At 42.6% G+C, this 24813-nt stretch overlaps 1 protein-coding gene across 2 annotated transcripts in view; it reads right to left on the reverse strand.

Moving 5' to 3' along the window:
* Positions 1-24813, reverse strand: part of Cacna2d3 (calcium voltage-gated channel auxiliary subunit alpha2delta 3) — an 804670-nt gene that overhangs the window by 551578 nt on the left and 228279 nt on the right. For both annotated transcript variants that reach the window (XM_060390773.1, XM_060390772.1), the window contains exon 4: positions 6438-6497. In XM_060390773.1, coding sequence (XP_060246756.1) covers positions 6438-6497 — 60 coding nt within the window. The remainder of the gene's footprint in view (positions 1-6437; positions 6498-24813) is intronic.

The raw sequence follows: 24813 nt of genomic DNA on the forward strand, positions 1-24813 counted from the left end.
ACCAGCAGCTGAAGACACGAGCAAACACATGAATGCCAAGTAACTAATTAGCACAAAGCTCAAAGTCATGGCTTTGGCCTTGCTGCAAGTTATAAGGCACAGAGTCAAGCATGTGTGTTTTCACAGAGGGCATGGGAAACACTGAGAAATGACTCTAAGAGTAAAATGCTCACACTTGAAAAGCCCTTGGAAATTATTTATATCGCTCCTATGGATGAACGACACTGGTGAGTCCTAACCATGAAATGTTAAATGTATGATCCCAGAAAGCTGACACCTAGCCATGACCCTCTGCCAAGTTGATCAAAGCGGGGAGGGGAGCCTAACCATAAGTTTGATAAGAAAACAAGGAATTTATTTTACTTTCCTCCTGTACCTCTTTCCTCAATGGATGGTGGCTGCATTTCTAAAGCAACTGCTGGGCTCTCCCACTGCCCTCGATCCCCCCACTCCCCGTTACCCAATGTTCCCATGGGAAGAGGAGTGGAGAGCAGGTTGGGGAAGTGATCCAGGTAATACCCACAGCCACCCTACCTCAGGCTCACTATGCATCATAGCCTCCTGGCCCCAAGTTCAAAACCAGGTCACTGTGTTCGCAAGACCAGTAACTGCAGCAGTGAGGTGAGGAGCCGGGGTAAACTGGTGATACTCCCATCTTCGTCTCCTGCCTACCTCACACCAGTAAGCCCTCCGAATGTCACTGGGCATCCCCCCCCCCCATTACTTACAAAACAACAAAGAAAATTATTATGGAAAACTTTGCAATAAGAAAAAGCTTCTGCAGGATTCGCAATTCAAAATCACATTTTCCCTCTCCATGCACCAGTCCTGTGCAATTGGAATTTATTTGAGACAGCTTTCAGAGAAAATATGTTTGTGGTTCAAAGATAAGCAGGTTTTTAGTAAACTGTTGAAAGGCTTTTTTTTTTATTCTCCTTCACTACCAATGGAAAAAAATTCAAAAGAATGGGGACAGTGGATAGAAGGGGATGGAAGGAGAGAAAAAGGAGGAATGGAGGGAGAGAGGAAGGAGACATTCTGCCTGGGTTTATTAGGTATGTAGATCAATTTTATGGCCAGTTATCTGTGTATCAGCAGGCGAGGTGGTTGAGGCTAGGGCCCCATGAATAAGAAGGTTTTGTTATCAAAATGATGAGAATGATCACAGCAAAACATGGGATATTAACATGCAAGTTGGTTTGTGAAAATCTTTGTTTTCACAATTACCAATCTTTGGACAAAATCCTACATTAATGCACAACATAAAATTTTGTAAATGGAAGATGTTATTTTCAAAAAAGTCTCAACTTAACAGCTGTTCCCAAAAGTTGCTCTAACATGAGACTTTGGGGAATGAAAACTAAACCAAGAGAAGGACAATCTAGAGCCCATAGGTAAGCATAAATGGGAAGAGGTCAAAGGGTAAAACTTAAGAAAGCTACCCAACCCACTATGACCAAGCAGATCTGCCTTCTACAGAGAGCTGTTCATTTGGGTTGTTCTCACACACATCAGAGGCTATATTTTGACTCATGCCTCAATATAATTTTTAAGTACTAACAATATATTGCCAGATAAGATTCTTGGACCTAAGATGCCAAGGCCATGGCCCAGGGGGAAACAGTTAAACCTCCTGAGAGACTGTCAGAAGAATTTAAATGGCAAACAAAACCCTGATTTAAAAAAAAAAAAAAAGACATACTTTGGGAGGGGTTCGCTCTTAATGATTCTACCAGCAAAAACAAATTTTTCACTTTTACAGTTTGAAATGAGACAATGAAACAAAGCTACTCACTAAGGTGAGTCCAAGGGCATACACATACTTATTGCTCCTTTTCTCTTAGGGTCGATAACAATGCTAAGAACTTTGAAATCTGGAACTATGCAGTTAGGAAATGTCACTAACAGGACAGGTTCCTTCCTGATGTCACTTACTACCCTGTGAGCAGATGGTATCTGGGTTTTTGTGTTTTTTTTTTTTTTTTTAATAGAAACAATCCTCTCGCAGGGTCACAGAGAGGTCAGCAGCACCCAGATTAACAATTGATCAGCTCTAATGGACCATCAGAGCAATAAACTCTAACCCCATGCTCAGGCCTGCTACCTCGTAATAGCCACGGGCTGACACCCCAGCCGTTAACAGACCTGCCCTTAATAACATCAGAGTCTCAGCAGCTTTGAAGCCGTCCTCTGAGCAGGGACAGATGCTCTGATGCACATCCATGTTATCAAAGGATTCTTTTTTACAGGTTCCCACCAAAAAGCACCGTGTTTCTTCTGCCCCTGAGACTGCAGCGAGGTCTGAGGTCTGGCTAGTGAATGACATGCCATAATACCAAGAGATTAGTGCAGCATCTTCTCATGTTCAGGTGGCAGTGCCCTCTGCTAGTTCTTCGTGCACATAAAGAAAGGGTGAGGGATGAGGACAATCCTACAGAACAGAAGACATAGGCTGGTTTTCTTGGCATCTGTGGTGTTCTTCAAGAACTCTCAATGGGCCATTTGTGTTCACAGCACCACACTTGACAGGGAGAGTCGGTTGTGCCTTGCCAGAATTTTATTTTACAGCTGTAATGGGAAACCAGAACAGCCTAGGAAAGAGACAATAGCTTCAAACATACTACAAGAGAGCACCCCTCCCTTAGCATCACCCAGAAAGGCCCCAAGCATTTTCTACCGCTGACGAACATATAATCCCTGCAAGCAATCATGTTGACTCCTCCTCTGCACCAGCCACCTATGCTTCATTGAAAACAGATTTCAGAGTAAAGCTGACTGTAAATATCAGAGCCAGATACGCCAGATTTCCCCAAACAGCTCTGATTTCAAACTTCTCCTACTCTCTTGCAGACTCACCCCTTCCTGCTAGACCCGTGAATCCAAATACTTGCTCCAGGAAAAATCAGAACCACAGCAAAGCCAGACAATTCAACAGTAACACCGTGCTACTATCTGATACACAGCCTGTGTCAAATCTCTCTAGTGCAGCACCAGGTTCTAAATCACACATCCTTTCTATTGTCCTGGGTGCTTAATCTCTACTAACTTGAAAAAAAAAAAAAAACCCTCAAAGTTTTCTTTCTTAAACTTATAATTTTTAAAGAGAAGTCCAGAGAGTTACTCTGCAGCAAGGCCACAGTCTATAGTTACTTGGTGTGGTGTTGTTCTTTTTGGATAGTGTGACTTGAATCTAGAGTGTCACTGCATGCCCGATAGTCAACTATTTCCTGATTGTCACATCTGGAGCGGCCCTCTAGATAGTAGAGGTGCTGTTTCCCCCACCGTGTGTGTGTGTGTGTGTGTGTGTGTGTGTGTTTATATATATAAAATTTGGTGACAGAGAGACTTTGACACTGTCAATACATTGCTCTCGCTCAAGGCTTACCCACCATATTAGCATCCATTTGAGATCCTTGCCTTCAGCGATCATTTCTTTAATTTTTTATTTCCATTATTTTCTCTATATGTATTCATTAACTTTTACTATGAGAGACTCTGATTCTTTTTAAAATGTATCTACCTAAACATCCATCTATTATTCATGTGTACCAATGGACTCTTATTTTACTTTGTCTTGAAAAAAAATTACTGAATTTATTTCTTTATTTTGAGGGTTAGAGTTGGGTTCATGTACATCCCATAGTGTGTGTGTGTGTGTGTGTGTGTGTGTGTGTGTGTGCACATGCACATGTATGTGAGGGATCAGAGGACAACCTAAATGAGCTCATTGTCTCCTTCTACCATGTGGTGCCCCCTGGATCAAATTCAAGTTGTCTTGGTGGCATCATCTTTACTCACTGAGCCATCACAACATCCCCGGATGCCTATTTTAATTATCATACATGGATTTGACATTATGTCATTTCCAAGTGAAACTCTCTGAAAAGGCAGCGGGATTCCGGAAGAGAAAAGACAGAAGCATTTCCCTGGCCACGCATTCTGCAGGTTCTTACCATCTTTATACTCAGGGAGTTGCTTTGCAGTGCTTTCATTAAATCCCTCCAGCCTACTTTAGGGCATGCAGTCCTCTGAAGTCAGAGCTTCCTGAAGACAGGTGTGGCCAGTCAATGGCCTCTCTATTTTCATAAAGCCACCAAACCCAGATGTCCCTCAATGGAGGAATGGATACAGAAATTGTGGTACATTTACACAATGGAATACTACTCAGCAATGAAAAACAAGCAAATCATGAAATTTGCAGGCAAATGGTGGGGTCTAGAAAAGATCATCCTGAGTGAGGTATCCCAGAAGCTGAAAGACACACATGGTATATTCTCACTTTTAAGTGGATACTAGACCTATAAGATAGGATAAACACACTAAAAGCTGTACACCTAAAGAAGCTTAGCAAGAAGGAGGACCTGGTAAGATAATCAATCCTCACTTAGAAAGACAAATGGGATGGACATTGGAAGTAGGAGAAAACAAGTAACAGGATAGGAGCCTACCACAGAGGGCCTCTGAAAGACTTTACCTAGCAGTGTATCAAAGCAGATGCTGAGACTTATAACTAAACCTTGGGCAGAGTACAGGGAATCATATGAAAGAAGGGGGAGTTAGTTAGACCTGAAGAGGACAAGAGCTCCACAAGGACCAAATGTATCTGGGCACAGGGATCTTTTCTGAGACTAATTCTCCAATCAAAGACCATGCATGGATATAATCTAGAACCCCTGCTCAGATGGAGCCCATGGAGGCTCAATATCCAAGTGGGTTTCCCTAGTAAGGGGATCAGGGACTGTCTCTGATATGAACTCAGTAGCTGAGTTCTTTGACCTCTCCACCCCTGAGGAAGGAGCAGCTTTGTTATGGCACTGACTTTGCAGCCAGTCCTGATGACACCTGATAATCTAGGGTCAGATGGAAGGGGAAGGAGGACCTCTCCTATCAGTGGACTTGGAGAAGGGCATGGGAGGAGATGAAGAAAGTAGGGTAGGATTGGGAGGGAATGAAGGAGGGGGCTAGAGCTGGGATACAAACTAAATAAACTGGAATTAATATAAAAAATAAAAATTTAATAAAAAAAAGGAATGGCTATAAGGAGGCAAGACTCTTGTTTCTATATTTAAATTTCCTTTTGCTAGACTCCACCCTCTCTCTTGCAATTTTGCTTGGAAAACTGTGTCAGCCTCCCATTCTTTTCCCATTGTTCACAATTGTCCCTACCACTTCTCCACACCACCCCTGGAGTTGCCTACACTTATCTACATTTCTGCTTCTATGTTTAATGCTATATCTAACAGTGACACCTAGTCCATGCCCTTGATATCTTCTGCTGACACCCAGACCCATCTTTAACCTTCTCAATGACTCAGGATTCTGAACCCCACCAGCTACACCAACAGCCACAGTCTTCAAAGGTAGGGCAAGAAGAAAGCAGGATAAACCTGCAGGACTCTGTTTGCCCTTCTGGTCTACCTTTGCCTGCCCGCTGTGAATAACTCTATGGCTCTTCCAAATAGCCTTTCCCTATAGTCACTCCGCTGGGATCTAGAATTCTCTCCTCCCTATAACTTCCTCAAGCCTGAAGTACATTGTGGGTTCTCTTAACCACGACTATGCATTTATAAATATTCCTTTTCTTAACCTTTTATCAGTTTCTCCATTTCAATGTAGCCACGAGGAAGAGACACATATCAAAGCTGCTTTGGAAATATGATCTTGGGCACTTTAACATTTGTGTTTCTCTTCATTTTTTCCATATAAATGAAAATGCTGAGAAATAAGCGCTACTTCCTGAGTGTGGGCACACACCAATAAAAAAAGGTTTTGTTTTAGCAAAGAGCAGACTTAAAACTTAGGACTTTCTCCTTCTGTTTTATTTTTGTACAGTGAAGAGAAGCACAAAGCCTCAAAGTGACAGATAAGTGCCTTCAGGAGGGACCCTTCCTGCACACTTACTGTCTTTTGCTACTTTTGCTAATATACTTTTCAACCAATTTGCCATGATTATGAGTTATACTACAACAAATTTCTTAAATAGATATTCTAATCCTAAGTATATGAATAACTTAATGTTTATGCACAAGATTCTTGTCTTTAATATCTAATTCAAGGTTAAGACCATCACAACATTACTTATATTTCAACCATTATAACCTTTGATTATATTTCAATATGCAGCCTGGAAAATAGGATTTTGAATAGCTACCATTTTATCATTTAACCATTGAGAACCCTAACAATTACCGTCTATTTACTGATATAATTCTTTCCCCTTACCGGGAAATTTCATTGAAATCTGGCAGCCATGTATGAGTCTGTGACATCATCTACAACAACTGTTGTTGGTGGAACCAGAGTGAGGATTGCTGCCCTCACCCAACAAGAAAGAGACACAAGGCTGCCAACCTGGTACCATCCTCTCAAAGTTTTTTTTTTCCTGCAGTCACTGAAATGCACCAATAGTTTAATGAAAACCACATATAGTTGGTTACCTGCAAGTCAGCATCAAATTCATGCTTCAGGTGTGCCTCCTCTGCAGCTTCCACCAGACGCTGGAAAATAAGAAGGCAATAATCAGAACCAGAACTATCACCTAGACTCCACCACACAGTATGAAAAAACGAAGGTATTTCCCATTTGGAGAGGATGGGTCACCTCACTGGTATATATAGCTGCTTCCCTGAAATGGAAGAGTGTTCTACCACAGTCAAATTTTAGTTTCTGCCATCAGCATCCAATTATGTCTCCTAAAATAAATATTTATCATCCATGAATTCATGCATGCATGTATTCAGACTCTGCCACTCGATTCTCAACGAGGATCCAAAACTTATCGAGAAAGTATATAAGTGAGTATCAATCAAGATTGACTGAGTTGCTCTGAATCCAGTTCTCATAGGTTTAGGGTCTTCCCCACTGGTTTGAGAAGGAACTCTTATTTTGGTTTCATTAGTCATTGAATGCCAATTCTCTCTGCTGCACTTCTAATACATCATTCTCAAGAGAGAGTTATTTGTGTTTTATTATATGCCAAGATTAAATTAATACTTCAATGAAACTACTACTTTTACTCTTTTTGGTAAACTAGACTCAAGCTCATCCTCACTTCCTTTCAAGGTAGGTGGGTAGAACCCATGGCTGTATACATAGTAGGCAAGCACAGTACCACTGACCCTTGTTTTTAAGAGATAAGGTCTCACTTTGTAGCCTTGGCTAGCCTAGAACTCACAGTCATCTGGCACCTTCTAAGTGCCAGGATTATAGACCTGTGCCACCGTATCTGGCTCATATTCACATTCTTATGAAAAAAACAAAGATTTTATGACATCTGTTTTTATATAAAGAAAATCACAAGTTTGTGTTGATCTTTTAGTTGTCAGGAATCAACAGACAAACATCTCATGATTAATTGGACATGAAGAGGTGGAGACTGGACAACGGTAGAGATTACCCAAAGCTTCTTTCTCCATAGGCCGTGAAGAGAGAGACTAGCTGTTCGCTGTTCACAGAAAAGAATCTAGAGGGGAGCATGAATTATATTTTCCAGTCTCCCTTCGGTAAGCCACCAGGACCTCTGCTCTAAGCAATCAAAAACAGAGCCTGAAGAACATGGTGCAACCACAGCCGTACCACCTGATCCTCACTCTGTCCCTTCACCGTGACAGGCTGGGGAAGGCCCATCTTGCTCTCCATCTCAGATATCTCCTATAAAATATATTAGTGGGTGACTATACAGTTTTCCGAGCATACTGCCCTCCTTGGCAGCATTGGTCTTACCTGAGAACTTGCTAGAATTGAAAGATCCCGGGTCCGACCCACCCAAACAGAAGCTCTCAGAGGGTCAGCAATGCGTTTAACAAGAGCTCCCTGCTGGTACCATTGCTGTTGCTGGAGTCTGAGCACCACAGGCTGCAAAGAGTGCTCATTCCAAGTTCTGCCTCCCCTGGGGGCCTTGAGAACAAGAAGAGACTGGGTACAATGCCCTGCCCTACCATTTACGTGGATCATGACATTCCCAGAATCCCTGCTGTCATTGTAGCGTGTCAGCCCCCAGGATCACAGTGTACACTCTGTAAATGTATCTTCATGCATTGTGACAGATGAGTGACAAGAAGTAATAGAAGAAAGCTATGTCTTTGAGGGCTTATTCTTTTAATCTTTGTATCAGGCTTACAATTGCTAAGCATGTTTCATGATATCAGTTCCATGTGGAGATTTATGCATAAATATTATGCAAGACTGAACACTTACATTACCAAAACTATTCACACATCTTGAGCACTCATTTACTTAAACACCTTTAAGAGATTTTTTTTTTTAACGGTGCCTAACCATACTGAGAACCCAAGGGAAAAAATGATGAAATATCTAAATGACCAAAAAAATAAAAATATGAAAGACAAATAAAACTTCACAATAACTGTAATGGTAGTACTGAAAAGAGCAAAGAACTGGAGTAGAATAAGACAATAAAGTAGATTAGGACTGACAAGAAAACAAGATGGAAATGTCTACGTGGAAAGAGGCCCTGCAGAGCATCTCACACGTCACATTTTATCTACATGCGAATGAATGCATCTGTATGCATACGTGTACCACACACACGCATCCCATCTAACAAACTAAGTCCTCTGTGACGTAGCATGGACTGTGTTTCACGTCTAACATATTCTGCTCATGTATGCACACATTTGTATGTATGCTGCATGTGTTATCCACAGCTTACAGAGCCCCCATATAGCATAACATGAAATGTATTTCAACAATAAACACGGTGCACAGTACCATGCCCAGGAGGTAACACACTGGAAACAACTGCCTCTTGCTTTACTCCTGCTGAGAACAGCCAAACACACCTATGTGCTAGCAGCAGAGAGGGCTAATTCTTCCAGTCAAAATTTTTATGTTCATTTTCAAGTTAAATGGCTGCACGCCTTTAAAAAACTTAACTGTCAGAGAGATTTTCCTATCATTTTCCCTGGAAACAACGACCGGTGATCCTTCCTATATGAAATGGTTCTTACAAAGGGCATCATGTACCATAAGTTTACCTAGAATTGAATCTGAGGAAAAAATTCTTAATGTTAATAAAATAAAAAATAAATTAATATTCACCTAACAAAGTCGAGACCATTTGACTTCAAGTTCTGGTATGCGGTCATGAAAAGCAATAGCCTATAGCATCTTTCTCCTGTGCAAATATCCTTATCACCCAAGTCAAATGAGATCAGCTTTAAGAAGTAAGTTTGATTATCACTTGCAGTCAAGAAAAAAAAAATCTATTAAATTTGCTAATATTCTTATGTAAGTACCGGTCACAGAGCCTGGGGAGAGCGTCTTCTCTATCATATCTGTTAGAGAGGCAGTGTACTTTAATAATAATAAGTTAATTTTCTCTTATATGAATTTCCCTTTTGAATCTGAAAATGGGATTACAGAATTGAATGTGGTTTTTAATTAAAATTGAATACTGGAAATTTTAAAAAGGCTTTGAAGACTCCAGCCTGAGCTTTGAGGTAAAGAAAAACAGAAGCATTGGCCACAACCTTCCCTCTCCCTCTCCTTAAAGCCTCTTTGCTCTATAAATATGGTAACAATATAGTAGAATGTGCTTGCTGGTCCCAGACAAAGCACCTAACTGGCTAAAAGGTTGTAATTTCTGAGGCGAGCCACACTGCACTGCTTTTTATATTTCTACATAACTCTTCCATTTTAGTGAAGCAAATACAAACAAAAGCCATCTTTATAAGTAAGAAATGCTAGATGCCACAGCCAGTGGACAGTATTTATAGCTGCAATGAAGGCAGAAATGCCGAAGGGACCATGGGGACATTAAAGCACTTTTAAAGCATTTCATTGAACATCACATCTCACTCCTTGTGACAAGGACTGCATGTGTGCATCTCTATAGCATCATACAAAGCACAATCTCTCGTTTCCTCCCCAAACACTTAAATCAAGGTCAGAGGTAAAGACATCACATAGACCAAACTTTCTATCATGGTCCAGAAGCCAGGGCAGCAAATTGCAGTGAAAAAAAAAATGGATAAGAAGAAAATAGGGTTTTGTTGTTATAGTTCTATTTTTTCTTTTGTCCTTGGTTATTTTGGCTCAACAAGGGATGAAAAGAAAACATGGGATGTCTTATGACAAGTGGGAAAGGTAATGGAACCTTGACTCTAATTCCAAAGGAACTCACTACAGACTCCTACTGATAGAATCAGCAGGAATAAATTGTGTACAAAAACAAAACAAAACAAAACAAAACAAAAAACACTCATGAAAATCCCTAGAGTTGGGGAGAGACAATTACAGATGAAAACCCTTAAAGCAAAACAGTCATTAAAAAAAAAACATATGGAGCAGCAAAGAACAATTTTTATTCCCCCTGTTAAAGCTAAAAGCCCTGTACCGTAAAAGCTGCTATAACATGATGCTTGCGTTTAACAAAGATTTCAAAACAGTTCATATATTTTAGTAGGTTTTGTTTAACATTTTGCAAGGATACATTTAATACTTATATGAAGGCTCTAATGCCATTTAAGAAATGAATTCTTCCTCAAATAAGATTGGAATTAAACTACAGTGACTCTAAAGAAAACACCTGTAATCATTAGCATGGGTCTAGGCTACAATGATGACAGGTGCGGAGTCAGCCAATGAACTGTCATTAACATCAGGGTGAGGTATTACTTGTCTCCTATGTCAAATCAACATAAGCTACATGTACCGAGAGTTGGGGCATGGAATCATCAAGGCAGAATTATTGACCAGTGTACTCAGAATGGCAAAGTTTGTTTTTCTTCCCCTAGACACTGTGCTTTTTGTTTTAGAGTTTGATGGAAAAGAATTACAGCTTATGAGCATCACTGTGAGCTCAGAACTAACATTGCCCACAATGAGTTACATGGGAGAGGTTTGAACATGGCATGGAAGGCTCATATATGAAGACCATGGAGACCCAGATTCCTCACAGTCATGTACTTCCCAACCCAGTACATCCCAGAAATAAAAAGACCTATCTCTATCCTCCTTAGGGGTTGTTGGTACATCAGAAGTTGTTTCCAGGAACCCAACCACAATGAGATTGATATGATCCTGGGATGCAAGAAAAACTTCTATCTTATATCAAGAGTCATAATTCATTTAAGACTCATTGCAGGGGCTAAGGAGATAGCTCCGTGGGTAAGCACACTTGTTATGCAAGCCTGAGGACCTGAGTTCAAATGCCCAGTGCCCACATAAAGAGCCAGGCATAGTTGTGCATACATGGAATGCCAGCATTAGAAAGCAGAGACAGGTGAACCCTATCTCTTACTGGCTGGGCAGCCTGCCCTAAACAGTAATTTTCTGATTCAGTGAAGAGGCCCTGACTCAAGGAAATCAGGCAGGAAAAGGAAAAAACAAAACAAAACAAACAACAACAACAAACATGCTGGTCCTTCTCTGGCCTCTGCATGAGCACAAACTGGTGTCAGCACCCGAGCACTCACATGCGTGTACCACACACAAACCTCACAAAGGACACACAACATACCATATGAATGCACATGTGGGCATACATACACATATGCCTAATATTTTCCTTTACATGGAAAGATATTAAGTAAGATATTCAAATTTCTATTTTTGTTCCTACTGTTGATAAAATCTTTTCCCCTGTGGTGTTGTGAGGAACTTCCCAGCTCTCTGGAACAGAGTAGGTAAATTGAAGCTGCTTCCATAATTAGCATAATTAGAATTATCTCCAATAGTCTCCATAGGTGGTTGGGGAACCACTCGCAGTCTAAGAGACACTGGGGGGTGGGGGTGATTCACAGAAGGGGCACAAAGGAAAATGGCCAGGAAGGCAAAGACATATCCCAGAAACAGCAAGATTCAAGCTACACTTGTGAGAAATGGGAACATCCAGAAGAAAAGTGAAAACTAAGGCAATGTCTCAGACAATGTGAGTTTGGGGGTAAGACAGTATTTTGAAAAGATATATTAGTCAAAACCCACACAAAGATCATCTTATTGGCTAAACAACCAATAGGCCTTCACCCAGAACAAAGGGAAGACTTTAGAAAGATTGACAAAGGCAAGCAGTAAGACAGGGTATCACTGCTTCCTACTCCTGTGCTGTGGCCACAGTTGAAATTATATCTAAGATTCTAATAATATTCCATAATCTTTATTGATACAAATGTTTTTACTTTTCAATTCCAACAGAAGTGGCAAGGACAATTCACCAGCTATCAAGAAGATCGTTCTTTGGAGAAAAACAGCTTTTAAGAAGGCTTCATTATTTCTTTTTGTTCCTGTAGAAGAAATAAGCTTTGTTGCACACGAATGAACATTCTGTATAAAATGACCTTCTGCCTGGAAGCTGCAGAGCTTGCTTCTGCTTTACAAATGGCAAGCATTTCAGAGTGGATTATAAAAGCACATCCATAAGGTTTCCGGAGGAGGCAGGTATCAGAACAATGGGCCAGAAGCATCTCTCCGGTGCGCCTTGCGGAGGGAGCCTACCTTCCACCACACCTCCCCTTGCCCGTCTCCTTCACACTATGTGATCGGGCCTCTTACAAGACACAATAAGCCCAGAGTTTCTATCAGGAGACAGGATCACAATCAATAGCAAATTATCTTTGTTTCCACAGGAGGTACCTGTTATCAACTAGAGCCTGATTAAATTAATAACCTGTTATCAACATGGCCAATTTCCAGACTAAGACCATTTCATTCAACATGTCAGGCTGCATTTGCTGAAGTGTGGCATTTGCTAAGCTGTGAAAGAGGAGACCAAATGGCTGAAAGAGTTACCCAAGAACCAAGGGGGGGGGGTGTCTGGGAAAGGTGGGAAGAGTAGACAGTCTTAAGCACAAACCCTTTCCAAAAGAATCAGTATTTTAAAGAATGACTTTCTGCTTCTATGAGCCCCTTGAATGCCTTAGGGTTGACTAGCAACATCAAGGCTCTTTACATAAAAAAAAAAAAAACTAGAAAAGTCCATTCTGGACCCTTTGGTTGAGGTGCCTGGGGTATTTTGTTTGTGGATAATGATCTCTGTTTTGTGTGCATGTAAGCATGGAACATGTGTGTGGGATGTGTGTACATGTGTATGAGGGCATATGAACCTGCATGTGCATGTACAGTGGCCAGAGGAGAACGCTGAGTGTCCTGCTCTATCCTTCTTCACCTTATTCCTTTGAGGTTGAGTCTCTCATTGCACCGAGGGCTTAGATAGGATCCAGCAAACCCCAGTGAGCCTCCGACCCCCACAGATCTGGGGTTCAGGTGTGCACATGCCCTAGCTATCATGTTAGAACTGTCTCTACCTTCCCAAGAGGGTAGTCAAGGATAGGTGAAGGCATGGCCTGAAAAATGGACATTTGTTTTCCACACCAAGAGGAAAATGTCTTTTCCTGTGACTCTGACAATGGTGACTAAAACCCTGTCCCACTCTTTATTACAGCCCTCCCTGAGCTTCCTTGAGGATGATGACTAGAACCCCCAACAGCAGAGCACTGAATCTAGTACTCAACTAATCAGGGAGACGGGAACCTCTGTCCCAGACCAGACAAGTCATGCTTAAGGTAACAAGGTGCAGGGGAAGGTTATAAACAGGAATTTCTTATGAATCTATCAGATAACCAGAACCTCATCAATCACTGAGTAGAACCCCAAGACACTGATTTTGAAAGCTTCCAGCCCATTTTAACAAACACAGGCCTCAGATCTCAAGGGCAAGGAGGAACTAAACCCAGGCTCCCTGCTCATAAGTTGCTTGGCACACAGTGAATCTGCATGGCTTTGCATTGCTGCTGCCTTCTCTGGTAAGCTAGAGCAAGACTGTGTGTGAAGCACCCCAGTGAGTGAACACGATAGGAGTGTACACACAGAATACTTTTAAAGGATTCCACACAGGCACAAGATGCTATGAAGACAGGGTACGGAAGAGACAAGATTTCCCGGCATAGAACAGCTTGACTGGAACAGGAATCTTCACAGGGTCTGCACCTCCCACGATTGACTCTCACGCAGGCAGAGCTTGGAGGAGGGCCTCAAGTTCACAGTTACATGGAGGTTATGTGAAAGTTATTTCTGCGCCAGGGACAGGACCCCAAACCTCATGTTCACAAATGCAGGGCTGTGCACCTGCTCCCTCTGTGCTGCAGTCAAGAGCCCTCCACTCCCCTTTCAGCTTCAATGGTAGAATCTGTGATCAGTGAGGCTGAAAATGGAATAGATTGAAAGCTTTGACTGATGTCCTCCCAATGACAGGGACATGAGAATTAAGCTGTTGGACAAAGCAAGCTCCTTTGACAGATGCACATATGAGATGCATCATAGGCCAGCAAGTGTGGCAGGCAGCCCCTAGCCCCCAGATCTACCATGCTTAGGAAGTCAACATGTCTTCTTACCCAGAACAGCATCCACGATCCTCTGACTTCACCTTCTCAGGGTGGATTTCATCAAAGCTGAGACGGGGAAAGGCTGTTTGAGTTCCCCCTTTGCTGTTTGAATTCCTTCCACCCTCATCCAAATGTTTACAAAAGCAATTTCCGTTTGTGGAGGGGAACATGTTATATTGACCTCAAGAGCTGGCTCTGGGGTCACAAAATGTGAATTTAAATCTTGACTCCAGTAGTCCCGAGATAGCATTCTGGGCCAAAGTTCTTGACATACAATAAATGAACACTTTCTTGCTGCTGCTGCTGCTGCTGCATTACTGATATGACAACAACGACGATGATGATGGTGGTGACAGTGATGATGGTGAAGATGACAATAGTAATGGTGATGATCACAAGAATGATAACAAATGATGCTAAGCACATTTGTTCACAAATGATAGTGGCACCTTCATAGTAACAACAAACAGGGAAGCATAGCCAGTATGATGTGAATAGGAAGGTCACACAGTATATTAACAGTTGACCAACAGTATACTTCCTGATCTATGTAACACACTGTCCTAAGAGCTCCAGTCAACAGCTATAGCTAAGACTCACCACTGTCCCCCTGAGGGAAAATACCTAGATCATCTCAAGTTCACACACAGGGAAAACAAAGTGCAGAGAGGTTGCAGTTCCAGGGAAACTCCCAGCAAGAACAGGCAACTCTGCTGGGCATGACTCAGGGTATAGGATGCTTCTTCAAAGAGGTGATGGTGAGCCAGAGTGAAAGGACCAGAACAGGGGAAATCAGCTGCAGGAGGTGAGGGAATAACACACCAGCATCCCTGTGACTTTCTGCTGGGATGTGGGGTAGGACTGGAGAGTCAGAACGGGAAGTAGGTGAAGAAAAATGTCCTGTTCCAAGAGTCATAATGAGCAAGGACAATGGGTTAGGCTGAAGGAGCATATGGCTGGGCACTGGTTACTTTTCTCATTACTGTGACAAACTGCGTTAGAGAGGAAGGGCTTGCTTTGGCTGTCAGTGGAGAGTGCTGTGTATCATGGCTTAGGAGGCAGTAGGCACACAAGGCATCCACAGTCAGGGAACAGAGAAAGATCGCTGGGGATCTTAAGCTTCCTTCCTCCTCTTTTCCATTTTTATTCAGCCATGGAGTTTGGTATATGACCTGGTGCCATCCATATTCACTGTGGATCTCCCCTCTTCAGTTAAGCATCTTTAGAAACATCCTCACAGACATACCTCTGGGGTATGTCCTCCAGGGGAGTCTAAATCCACCCAAGTAGATTACCATAGCTCTGCACAGTAGGAGCCTAAACCCAAAAGATTAGAACAAAACTTCAATTACTTTTTAAAACACAGGTGGTAGCAACGCTGGAAAACAAACCAGAAGGGGTCAATACCGGAACATAATACGAAGAGGTTGTTTTGATGTAAGGCCCATTATGCTAGGTCCGTTCTGAGACCCGGGTGTGTCCCTTGGCTTTCAGCACTACCTAAGCAGGAGCCACACCTTTTCTAGCCAGCAGGGTTCTGGGTTGGGTTTCTGAAAAGACTTGATCCTGGAAACAAGAAATATGTGAAATATGACAGCAACTGCAGGAGGCAAATATCTTTACCCATTGTCACCCATCCAGGTGTCCTTCTGCAGATAGCTGAAACCTCAGTGGATGGCTCACTGCAACCAGCACTTCCTGTGTCCCTGAAATGGGGCAACAATTTCCCTGGCCTTTGCTGCCTCTGTTCAGTCAATTATCTTGAAATCTTCATTCTTGGTGTGTAATCCCTGCCTGCTATAAACGAGAAAAGGTTTGTTTTCTGATTATGTGACTGGTGGGGACCATGGAAACCTAAGTTCACAGGAAGGATAGGGGCAAAGGAGAGAGGAAGAAAGCCGCCAAAGTCACAGAGATGGCAGTGGGGTGATGAGATACACACTTGCAATGGTTAATGACGACAGTTAACTTGATGGCATTTAGAATCACCATGGAAACAGACCTTGGCACACATCTGTAAGGGTGTGCTATATTAGGTTAACTAAGGGAGGAAGACTCCTACTAAGTGTGGGTGGCATCATTCTATGGGCTCAGGTCCAGACTGTGCGTAGAAGAAGAGAAGGCTAGCTGGAAGCAGCACTGTTCTTCCTGACTGCAGATGAAGGTGAACAGATGCCTCCAGCTGCTGCTACCATGACTGCACCATGGGGGCCGTACCCCAAAACTATGAGGCAAAATAAACTCTTCCTTCCTTGTGTTCATCCAGCTTTTTGTCCTGTGATGAGGAAAGCAACTAATACAGTATTTACATCAAGAGAGGGTAGTCAGGAAAGAGAGAAGGCAAGATGGAGGAAAGGGGGGTGGGGTTGAAAAGAAAGAAGGAAGTAGAGAGAGAAAGAAAGAGGTAGGAGGAAAGAAGGGGAAAAGGAAATACATAATGAGAAAGGGGAGAGGGACAACAAGGCCCATGGGAGGAAGGGATGGCAGGGAGGGCTCCAGAGACAATGATAAAGCTGCCCTGGAAAGCCCCATGAAGATGCAGCTCATGCAACTCCAGAATCCTCCCTGGGATCACAAAGCTTTTGCACTCAGGCTTCTACTCACAGAGCCTTAAAGTTACGTTTTCACGTCATCCCCTGAAAGATAATAGCTGCCAAAGCAATAAGACAGCACTATAAGGAATGACTTAATGTGCCCTCCCTTCCACAGGCCTCCCAGCATACGGGACACCTTAAATCTCTCTCTCTCACACACACACACACACAAACTGTGTGTATGTGTATTTTTATTGGAATTGTTTTAAATTGGAATATAACTACATCATTTTCCCCTCCCTCCAATCATCCCCATGTCCCTCCTCCACTTCCTCTCTCCCTCTCAAATCATGGCCTCTTTTTTCTTTTCTTATTATTGTTACACACATACACATACAACTTTACCCTTTATTTTCTTGAGAACAGTTCAGCATTATTGTGCAGCCAGTATTTTTTTTTTTTTTTACAGCACTAGCCTGCTACTTAAGGATAGATTTTTATCTTTATCCCTGCACATCTTGCAGGCTGGGTAAAGTCTGGGTCCAAGGTTTCGTGGGTAGGTTGGTGTTCTCTTCCCGCCACTAGAAGTCCTGCCTGGCTGGAAGGTGGCCTCTTCAGTCTCCATGTCTCCCACTTCTAGGAGTCTCAGCTAGAGTCACTCCCATATCTTCTCAGAAGCTTATCCTGGCACAGGTCTCCAGTTTGTCTTAGATGCCCCTACCCTCGGTTTCCCTTTACTCTCCAAGTCATCTCACTTCCTGCCTGCCCCATCATTTTCTCCCCAGATCTGACCCCCCTCCTTTCCCCCCCCACCCCCTTCCATTCAGTTTCCTCCTCCCATCTACTTCAGATGTCTATTTTATTTCCCCTTCTAAGTGAGATTCAATCATCCTTTCTTCAGCCCTCCTTGTTACTTAGTTTCTTTGGGTCTGTGGATAGTAGTATGTAAACTTGTACTATATGGCTAATATCTGCTTAGAAGTGAATACATACTAACAGAGATTGAGGGAATGTCCAACCAATGACTGCCCTAACATCAGACCCACCCCATGAGAGAGAGCCAACCCCTGACACTATTGATAATGCCCTGCCATGCTTGCAGACAGGAGCCTAGCTTAGCTGTTCTCTGAGAGGCTCTACCCAGCAGCAGATCAAGGTAGATGCTAAGACTCACATTCAAACATTTGGGCAGAGCACAGGGACTTTTGTCGTCAGGTTAGAGATAGAAGGGCATGGAGGGGATAAGAATTCTACAGAAAAGGACAAGCAGGCCCATGGGGTCGCACAGACTAAACCACCAGCCAAACAGCACACATCAACTAAACCTAGGCCCCCTACACCTATGTAACTGATGGGCAGCTTGGTCTTCATGTGGGTGCCCTTGTAAGTGAAGAGATGGCTGTCTCTGACATGGACTCTGTTGTCTGTCCTTTTATCACTTTTCCCTGACAGAGCTGCCTTGCCTGGCCTCAGTGGAAGAGGATGTACTCAGTCCTGATGTGACTTGATGTTCTGGGGAGGGTTGGTATGGGGAAGGGAGCTACCCTTTCCCAGTGAGAAGGGAAGTGGGGAGAGGGGGAAGAGGGAAGGAGGGTCAGACCAGGAGGAAAGGAGGGGGCTACAATAGGATGTAAAGTGACTAAATAAACTTTTTTTTAAAGGGTATATTTTAAAAGCATAATTTTCAACTAAATTTGATCATTTCTTTACATTATAGTATACCAAAGGCCTTGGAAGATGGCTGAAGTCACTTCACTTTTAGTAGGTCACTGTACTGAGCTGGGTTTTATCCCCCTGAGCTGAAGCCAACCACCTATTTTAAAGGTGAACTCATTTCACGTGAAATCAAGAAGGAATCAAGAAAAAATAAGATTATCCTCAGACAATGGTGTCTGAATAATTTCTACAAATCTCTTGTTTCATTTATTAGCATGCTGGTAAGTTCAGGAACCTCAGCAGAAAGTCTTTCTTCCCCAAAGCAGCAATGAAATCCTGCAGCAGAGACTCTGAGCCCTGCCCAGCACTGTCTAGCTAATGCTCTGGCAGCTAAGAACCCAGTGTAGATGGAAGAGCAGTCACGTGTCCCTGAGGAGCTGTGCTAAGCAAGGGCCTGGGCTCAATAAAGTGCATGTGCCTAAGCTCACTTTTTCTTCTTTTCCCCTTTTAATTCTCACATGCTCCTTTTGTATTCAAGAAATGACATCTTCACCCTCCGGAAGCAAATCTTGCATTTTTAAATTTCCAAGGATAAGAAGGCAGCTTAAGGGCTCAACTGCCTCTCCCTCTTTTAATGCGCAGGTAATGAACTGAAATTACATGCCAGGCTGGAATTTTTACGGAGTTATTCGCAGACTTTACTCTCTCAGCTTAACTTCTTTCGCCGGTGTCAACTATTAATTATAACTTTATGTCAAAATGATAAAAAAAAAGCAGATATTTGAATATAGAATAGTAATAAAGGTTTGGAGAATTTTTTTTTAAGGAAGAGAAGACAAAACTAATGAAGAAAGATAGAGTTCACTTTATACCAAATTAAACTAAAACCACAAACTTAAAATCCCCCCATTGTTTATGCAAACCACATTTGCATGTCATGCCTGCTCTTGGCACTCACTGTGATTTGATCACACTCTGCAGCTTAAATTTTTGCAACTTCCCATGACCAAGGAAAAGAGAATCTGAATCTTGGCACAGAACTGTCATGATGTAATTTCTGCTGCCCACCTCCTACTTTTACTAAAAAATAGAGATGCAAAGAAATGTTAAGTCCAAAATCCTTACTCAGTGAGTCCAAAATGGCTGAATATTAATTAGTAATTCACCTACCCTGAGTTAAACATATACAATATATCCAGCCTTTGGTGGTTCTTGAACATTACTGAGGAGTGGTTAAACTCACCAATAAAGAACTAGGAAGATTTAGAAGCTGGGGTGAGCAAAAGCCAGGCCCTTGTCCACGATGGCAACTTGGAGAACCAACAACCCCTGGGAAGCTACCAAATCTTCATGCCCAGATAAAAGTCAGACTCTACTAAAACACAGCAAATGAGTAGGGTTTAGAATGGAGCTGAGGAGTTCTCAGTAGCTTAAACTACTGGGCAGCTTGCCTGTGCCCATACGGATGGTGTTTGGTTGGCTAGAAGAATATGAAGCCAGGGCTATTAACAGCTGCACCAGACTTCATGTACATTCATGGACCAAATCATCTGGAGCCAGAAAATCTTGACTAGAACCCTGCTACTGTAAACATTAGTCATCCAGAACTGCTGTGAACGGAGGGCAAAGAGCCAGAGTTTAGGGAAATGCCACTCTCCTATCTGTGACAAGTATGTAACAGGCCCTGGAGTTCTGTCAGCTTTCTTTTTCATTGAAGAACATGGATGAAAATCAATCTTTGAAGAGAAGGAAGGCAGTCAAGAGCCTCCAATGTTGCTATCTCTCAGTGCCAAACAATCAAACTCTCTCAGGGTCTAGTGACAAGTTGGAAATTTCTGTGTGTTGTGATAGGAGGTGGACATAAGAATGGAGACCAGGCTCCTCATTTCTGATGTGCTGGAAGAGACCTGATAGAGACAGCTCCTCAGCAGCATTCAGGAGGTCAAGCCGGAGCGCACAAGCCGGGAAGCCAGGCTGCAGGTCCACACACACCCCTATTAAACATCTGCGGAGGGGAACGCCACTCCAGGATCTCCAGCTGGAAGGGACACAGACACAAACAAACGAACAGATCCCTCAGGGCATAACAGATGAGTGTGAATGGCACTGAGAACACCAAACTGGGTGATGTGGCAAAGAAGGGCAGGAGAATGGACGCTCTGAGTGGCCAGAGGGAGTTCCCTGAAAAGCCAGTACCTGAATCACGTGAGGGCCTGGAAGACACTCATGAAGAACTTGCTCAAAGAGGAACAGCCAAGGTGCTGCCTACTGAAACTAAACTTCGTGCCATATTTCTTGGAGCTGGGCGCGCAACCCTAGCTCAGGACCATTCACATTTAGAAAGCTAAAGTGAATCCTTATATTACACGTCCATCCCAGCTCCTCCCAGGGATGCTCAGGGCTTTCACATGATTGAACTGCTACGAGAACTTGACTAGGCCATTTTCCCCGTATATTAACATTTCTTTTCTTTTTTACTTATTTGTGTGTGAAGTGGTTTACAGTCATTAACGAATGACGTTACTCTGTGCCCACACATGCATATGACATAGTGTACATGTAAAGGTCAGAGAACAACTTGCCTGAATCCATTCTCTCCTTCTACCATGAGGTTCTTGAGGATTGAATTCAGGTCATCAGGCTTGGCAGCAAGTGAGTTTACTGGCTAAGCCACCTCAGTGGTCTAGGGAGTGAGCATATGACTGCACATTAACCAGATGGAATAAGTATTGAACATATCCATTTGTTGGCTCAGGACAGGCTTCTCCATCAAATAAGTTCAGAAAAGAATCGGGTTTAGAGTGTCGCACATTTCAAAGCTGAAAATAATAGGATTGGGAAACTCCCCACATTAAAAAAAAAAAATTTAAACTGAAATGTTTCTCAACTCTGTGTTTGCTGAACACAAAGCTATGCCAGTCCTTTTACTGAGCTTCTTCATGGGATACTACATCAAAATTAAATTAGTAATGACAAAGCAATGAATGATGGGGTGAGGAACAGGCTTCCCAGAGAGGAATACACATGTACCCACCATTACACGATATGGTGCAGGAACAACCGACTAAAATGACTGACACCCCTGAGCTCCACACTCACAAGGGAAGAAGTCTATATTATATCACAATAAAGTTCCTAAAGAATCTATGAGAAAAACCAAAATATGTGAATGAATGCACTAGTATTCAAATGGGGACCACTTAAATACAAAGTATCTAGTCTTCTCACAGTAAACACGTTTCTAGTGATTTAAAATGCCATGGCCACTTTGGGAAGACCATTAAAAGTTAAACACAGCTCGTGACCCCGCAATCCCACTCCTAAGAATATATGCAAGAGCAATTAAAGTCTTTATTGTTGCCAAAATGTACACACAGGTGCTCATGGAGGCTATGGTGGACGCTTTTTGGAGAAGTCATGATGAAGTATTTTTTGTATCCCACGCACCCACAACAGTCTATAAAGAAATAGTTCTACTCAAGCATAGCTGATGAATTGGGGAGCTTCGCCGGTACTGCTTATTCCGGCAAAGGCAGGTTATGTACCCCAATAGCATTAAAGAAAATTCCCCCAGGACTCCCAGCAACTGCTCACCCTCATATGTCTTTGTGTGTTAGGGGGAGTGTCTTGTATCTCATATGTTCTCTTTTGAGACCCTCCTGCCCCTACCTGACAGAACGTTAATGGACCCCATCTTGTCTGGATCTGATAGAGGGTAATTGAAATTGCTAAGAGTTAAGCGGGTAACAGTTGTGTCATTCCCAGAAGACAACGTTAGTGTTCCAGCATGATCAGCCATTATAGCAAAAATAAAATAAAATAAAAAATATAAAAGAGGAAAATAAAAGAAGGAGCAACCAAAATGTTAGTCAGCTTATGGGCAGATAAATAAAATGCAGTATATTTATCAATGGACAGCAAACAGGGAGGGCATGACAAGAATGAGGTAAGGTGATTCAGGTGAAGCTGGAGAAGAGTGTGCCAAGCATCAGAGCCTGACTCGGGAAGTCACGCATCCCAGACACCCACAAGAGGAAAAGCCACAGGCACACTGGCTTTTCAGACTGGAGATGGCCAGTGCTAACGATGATGTTGGACCGAGGGATGTTAGAAGTGTGGTATTCCCTAGGGGAGATGAAAAATGTTCAACAACTGCCTGAGATGGTGCTTGCTGAACTGTGACTATACTAAAATAATATTAAATTACATCATCTAAATAAGTATACTGTCTGTGAATTCTGTTTCAGTAAAAACGTCAACAAAAGCATCTGGCCAGGAGAAGGCTGGAGATGGCTCAGTTTTTAAACAGTGCATGCTGCTCTCCCATAAGGACCTGAGTTTAGTTCCCAGCACTTACATCTGTTGGCTTACAACTACCCTGAACTCCAGCTCAAGGGGGATCTGAAGCCTTCTTCAGGATCCTCCATGATACCTGCACTCATGTACACAGACACCCCATCTCCAGAGACCACGTAAACCCTGGGTGGGCATGGTGGGTGCCCTGCCTATTACTACAGTCTGAGAAGGGGCATCCCTAGAATAAACAGGCTAGCAAGGATAAACACTGAGCTCTGGGTTTGATTGAGAGACCTTGCCTCACCAAATAAGATGGAAGAGTAATTAAGAACTATTCCAGACCTCAACATTGAGCCTCTCATGCACATGTGCACAGCTGCATGCATATCTCTACACACTCTACACATGGCATGTGTGCGCACACATGCACACACACACACCACATACATGAAAAGAGAAAAAAAATGTTATATTGTAAATATGAAACCCCTAGACTCTAAGAACTAGAACTGATGGTATCTAGCAGAATTCTAGGCCAGGCCTGAGCTGTGGCACAAACAGCACTCATTGAGAACATTCCCACTTCTACACAGGAAATGGAGGAAAGTGTGTGTGTGTGTAACAGGTGCTCAACTTCTTACTTCCTCAGTCCCTTGTCAGCTACAGTGGTGTGTGCATACTACTAAATACCATGCATGTTCCCATTATCTTTCCTTTAGCTCTGATCACATCCACTTAGAGAACAAGCTCAGTCTAATTCTTTATGACTAGCAAAAAATGAAAGTTTTATGTTGTTAAATTGGGTTATAAGTTTTGTAGCAGAATGTATAGACATGCAAAGTCTCACAGAGAGTTGCATGTTATATGCATCTGAATATCAATTAAGCTGTCAGTAATTAGGGAAATTGTAAGTTATATGATTAACAGCAAGAAGGAACGAACCTTTCTTCTTGAAGGCTCTACAATAAACCTCACACTCAAGGACTAGTTCTGTAGGATACGTATGCATACACATCAACAAATATGTTAATTCTATGCTGAAAATTAAAATTTATATGAACCAGATGAGAATGGTAACATCCTGGAGCTTTTCCCCCTGTATTTTCTATCTTATTCCATTTTCTGTCTCAATAAAATAATGTATTAAGCAAGGAGTAAGGAGACAGAGCTCCTCCCTCTGAAGTCTGCACCACTGTTTGATGTCATGTGTCCAACTCACTCAGATGTAGCAACTATGGATATCAAAATAATAATTACCAATAAAGAAGTTAAGAGGAAAAATCTTGTTTCTTGTATAATAACACTCTTTTCAAGTGTTTCACCAACACAGCCTTCGTAATCTATGCTCCCTAACAAGTCTACAAGTGAATTCAGCAAACACCACCAGCAGAATAGCTCCCTTGGCCTATGTTGAGCATGTGAATGGGTGGATCCCATAGTATAAGTCAAAAAAAAAAAAAAAAAAAAAAAGAGTAAGCTTGTAGAAAGTCAGAGACCAGAAAAGAGCAAGAATCAGAAGGTTCAATGGAGTTGCGGGAACCCAGCCCAAGAACTCTGGGAAAGCATGAAGTTGAGGCTAGGTCCTGACCCAATAAAGATACACTAATGTGCCAAGACCAGTCAAGAAGGCTTGGAAAACAAGTCCCCAAACCTGGATTGAGCTCTGCTGGGCACCAAGTGAAGTTGGTGGTACAGCTGCAAGCCAGGCCTCTGCCAGGTCCCCAAGGCCTGTGCTCCTCACACCTTAATCTCTAATGCTTTTTTCCACATTCAGCTGCCTGTGAGCCCTGCACTCATCCCAACATGGAGATATTTGGTGGCTGCTGCTTCTGACTAAATGCTGGAGAATCAAAACAATGTTCCTCTGCTCACTTGTCTCTCCATGTTGGTTCCCTGGGAGGCTAGAAAGGGAGTCCAACAGTATCCCCAGAGACAATAAGATAAGAGAATTTGATTATAGAATCCCAGAGCAGCACCAGTACCTG

Source organism: Meriones unguiculatus, chromosome 9 (genome assembly GCF_030254825.1).
Source record: "Meriones unguiculatus strain TT.TT164.6M chromosome 9, Bangor_MerUng_6.1, whole genome shotgun sequence".
NCBI lineage: Eukaryota > Metazoa > Chordata > Mammalia > Rodentia > Muridae > Meriones > Meriones unguiculatus.